The 6,522-nt window shown below is 39.5% G+C and overlaps 1 protein-coding gene across 1 annotated transcript in view; it reads right to left on the reverse strand.

The window, feature by feature from the left end:
• The window catches only part of Ros1 (ROS proto-oncogene 1, receptor tyrosine kinase), a 123,116-nt gene that overhangs the window by 62,074 nt on the left and 54,520 nt on the right, over positions 1-6,522 (reverse strand). The window contains exons 22-24 of the mRNA XM_005363617.2: positions 3,571-3,833; positions 621-684; positions 92-294 (exon numbers count right to left, since the gene is read on the reverse strand). Of these exons, the coding sequence (XP_005363674.1) occupies positions 92-294; positions 621-684; positions 3,571-3,833 (530 nt within the window). The remainder of the gene's footprint in view (positions 1-91; positions 295-620; positions 685-3,570; positions 3,834-6,522) is intronic.

A 6,522-nucleotide genomic window follows, 5' to 3' on the forward strand; every position in this document is an offset into this window, starting at 1 on the left:
CTATTTCAGTCACTCTCATCTTAAAAGCTCACCCACTGGCCAATCATCTTAATTACATTCTTCACATCAATAGAATCTCAAAGGGAAATACCTTGGAGCTGGAATGATTGTGCAAATTCAGAAGGAAGAGTGAGTCTCCTTGTGCAAAATACCCCATTTCATCATCTGCCGTGTACCCCACAGTGCTGACGTCTCCCTCCGTGGAAAATGTCCATGCAACTTGATTTTGATCTATATCTAGAAACACGATCTTATTGCCAAGAAGAGATATAAGATATGGAAATGGTTTGATTTCTGCAAATGAAAAATAGGTAGACAGTGCCCATGAGAAACAAGCTTCAGGTCATGAGAAATCAGCCGTGCTGAAATCCATGGGCCACTTCAGATTCCTCTTAACCCATCAGGCTCGATGAAGACTCTCAGGCCCTCTGAGTCTGAGTTTCTTCAAACTACTTTGACATGAATATGTATGTATGTATGTATGTGTGTGCGTGTATATGTGTGTGTATATATATTCTGATCTTAACTTTTAATCCAGACCTGTCGTTCCTTTTCCTAAACATACCAACAAAAATGTATACTTTCCAATCGTTACTTACAGATTTTTAGGTAAGAAATACCTGATGTTTTAGACATCACTGTATCAGAAAATGGTCCTGGCCCTTTGGATGTGAAGACACGAACCTAAAGAATAGAGAAAGGAAGGAAAATTTTTAAATGTACAGGTGTTCTCAGCAACAGTAGACTCAGAGGCTGGTAACTATGCAACATTCATTGTGTACACCTAATATGCATTATAAATAGTTTAAAAGCATTGCTTACATCTAAGTATATTGTAATAAATAACTAAAGTGGAAACTATTGACCTGTACTCACAGTTGGTTTTCTATCAAAAAAAGGATGAAGAATAATAAATGTCTCCATTGCTTGGGAAAGGTCTGGAGACTTCTTGAGCAACCCAGATACTATGGATATACGGATTAATTTGTTGTGTCAATAATTACCCAATATGTGAACAACTAATCACTAATTATTATACCTGAAACACAAAAATCTTTACTCATCAATTAAATATTTTTAAATGAATAAAAAGTCATCAACTATTTCCTAGATCAGATTATATAAGATAGTTAACAGATATAAATCTATACAAATTATGATAAGTTAAATATACTCAACTTTCTAACAGGAGGTTTAGAAGGAGAAAATGATCAAGTCTCCTTATATTTAAAAGTAAGTATGCATTTCACATACAGTCTCTTTGGGTCCTCGCAGCTACGTAGGAGGGGAAACTGGATCAGGATTATGTGGAAGCTCACAGTGCACACAAGTGGAGACTGCAGCAGAGCAATGACATGTGTATCCTCCTGAGACCTGTCTGTCTTCCCCTTCACTGTGTCATGCTACATCCTAACAGGAAAGCTTTTATTTTAACTCTAATGTATTTTATTGTGTAACAAATCATTTCCATTTCCAAACCTTGTATTTGTAAAATTGCCTACAAAGAAAATTGGCACATAAGATAACGGCCTCAAAGCACTCTATCAAGAAAGCACCAGAGAACAGGTTGTTTATTTTAATTTTTTTTATTTGGGGTTTGGGTTTGTTGTTGTTGTGTTTCGTTTTTGTTGCTATTTTTCTGAGACAATATTTCTCTTTTTAGCCCTGGTTGTCCTGGAACTCAATCTGTAGACCAGACTGGGCTCAAACTCAGAGATCCACATGCTTCTGCCTTCCAAGTGCTGGGATTAAAGACATGTGCTACCACTGCCCAGCATCTTTAATTATTTATTTATCTTATTTTGTGGGTGTGTTTTAGTTGTGTATATGTGTATGTACCACATGCATATGTAGTTCCCTTGGAGATTAGAATATGGCATTGGATCCCATGAAATCACCTAGGTGGTAGGAACTGAATGAGGGTCCTCTGCAAGAACAAGTGCTTTTAACTGCTGAGCCATCTCTTCAACCCCGCACCAAAGTGTGTTCTTATATTTCTAACACTAAATGTATTTTACTATATTACATAGTAATGTCTATGTATGCATTTATCAATTCATGCAGTCTTTACTTCTGAATGAGACTGTGCTAAATGTATCCAGATATCTCTTTTTATGACTTTATACTGACCGAAATTTGAAGTTACATATAAATATTGACAGACACAGCTAGAATATGTATCTAATTGGAGTATTTAGTAACATCAACAATTAGAAATTAGTATTATTTTTAATTTTATGTGTGAATCTTGATTAGTATAAATATAGAGACCTAACAAATTATTCCTGTAATTATTTTATTTAAATTTAAATTCTATGAAAGATCCATAGGAAACTAAAACATTCAAAGTAATCTCCTAAACATTTCTCCCCAGAAGATGTGGAAAATAAATGCAATATGTACAGTTATCAAGAATACAGTAATGTATGAGAAAATGAATATATACATATTCATATATGTATGTATATATATATATATATACACACATATATACAGGGTTTCTCTGTAGCTTTGGAGCCTGTCCTGGAACTAGCTCTTGTAGAGCAGGCTGGCCTCGAACCCATAGTGCGTGCTCAGTCAAAGAAGACAACCTTCCCCAAATAGAGAAAGATCAGTCTTTAATCAAGGGTATACAAGTAGCTGCACTCCCCTGCTGAACCTCCAAACAAGCTCTCAAGCCATATATTTTAGTTAAAAAAAATCATAAATTTAAAATACCAGAGTGTCATGGTATTAGAATACTTTCCTGACTCCTCGTCTCTTTCTGCTCTGTTACTACTACCACTACTACTACTGCTATTAGATTACTGCTCTGAGATATAAGCTCTGTCCGTCCTCACTTCTGTTTACACATGCGATTCCTAGTCTGGGCATTTGGGTCATTCACAGAGATGCTGCCACACGCTGCAAAAGACCACAGAGGCTGCATGGGGCGTACCACTGCCTGGTCATGCAGCCTTGGGGGTGAGTTGACAGATCCAGCGATCAACTGTGAAAATGAGTGCAACAGAACTGATCATGGTAGGTAGGTTTTGAGTACATGAATACAGGCTTTATCCTAAATGTGAATACTCTGAGTGTAAGACGATTGTCAAGGCATCCTTTACCCAAGCTGTGCTGTCTCCCCTGTCTATGTCTGCCAACTGCTTGATTCCTCTGAGCACAGCGGAAGTGAATTACTAACAAAGTAGACATATATTAACTCAGTCTTTTAATTAACCATCCATTATACTATGATCATTCACATCCCAGGGCTGGGAAGATGGCTCCGTCATTAAATTCTGGGCTCACAACCAAAATATCAAGATTCATCTCCCAGGAGCTGCAGAAACAGCTCAGCAGTCAAGAGCACTTGCTGTTCTTTCAAGGAATCCAAATTCAGTTCCCAGTACCCACAGGGAGTGTTCACAACTGCCTATAACTCCTGTGGCGGGGATCCAACGCTCCTGACCTCCATGGGCACCTACACACACATGTACATATTCACATGCAGACATGCAAGAACATAATTTAAAATAATAAAGATAAATTCTAAAAACAAAAATACGTATCCCTGTTTCTCTCTCGTACCTGGAAGGCAACAATATACCCGAGATTCCTGGCCTCCAGCTGAAAAGACAACACCGAGGGCTTCACAATGACGGAAGTCCAGTCTTCGGTTGTTTTGTTGGCATTGTTTTCTTTAGATACATGATAGAAGATTTCAAATTTGGTTAGCACTCCATTTTCACGCTTGGGTTTATTCCACCTAAACTCTACTGTGACTTCATTCTTGTTGCCATATCTTCCACTTGGCAAAACAAATATTCTGGGGTTCTCTGGTGCTGATGGAGCTGAAAAGTAGATGCACAGAGAGTGTTGGATATAATGTAAGGCTGACTTTTATCACCCATGACCATGGTATGGATGTCCTGGCAAAAAGTATTGCTCATTCTAGATAATCAAGGTACATCACTCTCGTTCTTAAGGCTATTTAGAAGAAGAATCTACAGGTTTCTTCAGAAGCTCATCTTGATGTTTTAGCCAGTCTCCATGATTTCCTTTCAGTCTACCCCATGTCCTCTTACTACTATACAAACTCATCTTTCTCATCTCTGTGTCCCAGACAGATGAAAGGTGGACTGGTTATCCCTAAGAAAATATAATATTCACTCTCATCCTGACAGTGTGGTTTGGCCAATGTCAGTTATTAAGAGGCAAGGCAATGACCCTGACTGCCCTTCACTCTGTTCAGGAGGTAAAATACAGCATGTAGGGACTTTGGCTTTCATAACACTAATCCTCAAGGAAGCAGGAAATGGTAGAGATGGCTAACAGGTATCCCAAGACTATGGCTTTGGCATCTCCAGCTTTGCCAGAGTTGAACCAAGCCATGAAATGCCAGATCATTCTATTCCACAAATTTCTCTTCCGTCTTGAAAGTCCTCTGCAAGGTCTCAGGGCTCACACCTTCCCCATGTCCAGTCCCATTGCTTTCTCATGTTCCTCACTTACACCTCTACTCCACCCCCAGTCCTTAGTACACTGCACTTCTTTATGGTATGAAACCTTGTGGTGGTTTGAATAAAAATAGCCCCCATAGGTTCGTATGTTTGAATGCTTATTAGGAGGTGTGGCCTCATTGGAGGAAGGGTGTCACTGTGGGTAGAATTTGAGACTTCAAAACCCCATACCAGGCCCAGTGTGTTTCTCTCCCCCTGTTGCTTGTGGATCAGGAAATAAAGCTCTAGCTTCAGGGCGATGCCTGCCTGGTTGCCACCATGCTCACTGCTAGGATAGCAATGAACTAACAATGACTAAGACCTTTCTATCTCTTCTTGCTTGGTTTTTTGTTGTTGTTGCTGTTGTTGTTTGTTTGTTTGTTTGCTTGCTTGTTTTTCGAGACAGGGTTTCTCTGTGTAACAGGCCTGGCTGTCTTAGAATTCACTTTGTAGATAAGGCTGGCCTCGAACTCACAGAGATCCACCTGCCTCTGCCTCACAAGTGCTGGGATTAAAGGCATGCACCACCACCTGGTTTATCTATCTCTTCTTACTCCATCTCTCAAAATCCAGCCAAAGTCTTTGCACTGAAAGGCCTTCTGCATCACATCAATTCATGTACCTCTCCCTCTTCTAGGAATATTTGCCGTCTCTTGACAAAGCTCAAGATTTTATATGACTGCTATAGGTCAAGCTACTCAATTCAGTTATCATGGCCTCATTTCTATTATACTAGAAGCAGATATGACCATTTCCATCCTGTTTTAGGGACTCATTCAAAAAAAAGGAAAAAACTATCTTTATTTGTTATTTAAGACCTTCTCCAAATCTAGTATTGAAGTGCTTAATAAAAATTAATGAGCCTGGATAATTGTTTACCATGTTGCAAATATTCTGAAGTATGGGCCATATCCCATTCTTCCATACTGCTCCCAGTGTCTATCAGATGTTTACCACGGGCCCCTAGGAGATCCCCGAGGGATACAGTTCAAAGTGATTTCCACAGAATTGCACCACCAAAGCTGGAAGTCCGAGACAGTCTTAGAGCACTCCTGGCTAAAAATACTACCTGAGGCAGAATGTGCCCATGTTCCACTATGTTCCTGCCTTGAGCCTTGTGTATGAATATTATTAAATAAATCCTACCATTAAACGTGTACTGCTGAGTGGATCTCTGTGTTTACTGAACCATCTGTTCTATTGGACGTTTATAGAAGTGAAATTAATATGATGCTCTCCTTTACCAATATTTGCTAAAATGACCCAAGGAGATTTCTGGAACTCCAATAAGAACTTTGGATTATGTCTCACTTCTGCAGCTAAGACTCTAACACCTGTCTGGGTGGAGATCCAGCATAGGTGGGGGGTGAATGTTTAACAAAAGTGAGATGCCTGTAAGCATGCTTTGTACGCCTGCGGGGATCTGTCTGGAGCTCTTTTTCAAATATATCCCCAAAAAAGCAGACCATCTGGACACCAGTTAATTATGCTCAGGACACTGGGTTACCAACACCGCTAATCCCAGCCGATCTGCAGAGGCCAGTCACCTGAGGAGGGGTTTCACAGACTTCTTGAAACATGTTTTTGCCTCTTAAATATCACTACAGTGGAGCCAAAATAGTTCTTAACCTTTCAAGTATTCATCTTTGGGAATATATTTACAGGCTTCTTTTGAGGATACTATTCTAAATTCCAAGAAGTCATTGAAAGGTTATTGAAGCTATACAACTCCATAAAATTCAAAAACTTATTTTAACTGTTATTGCCTATTCATTTCAGATCAGGTAAAGTAACCAGCATCTTATTATTGTTTAAAAAGAAAATTATTAAGTTCTCAGTAGTCCTCATTGTCCGGACAATGAGGACTACTGAGAACTTAAGAATAATGGCAATGGGTTTTTGATCCTACTGCACATACTGCCTTTGGGGGAGCCTAGGCAGTTTGGATGGATGCTCAACTTACTAAACCTGGATGGAGGTGGGCGGTCCTTGGACTTCCCACAGGTCAGGGAACCCTGATTGCTCTTCAAGCTGATGAGGG

The sequence above is a fragment of the Microtus ochrogaster genome, linkage group LG9 (assembly GCF_000317375.1).
Source record: "Microtus ochrogaster isolate Prairie Vole_2 linkage group LG9, MicOch1.0, whole genome shotgun sequence".
In the NCBI taxonomy this organism is placed as follows: Eukaryota; Metazoa; Chordata; class Mammalia; order Rodentia; family Cricetidae; genus Microtus; species Microtus ochrogaster.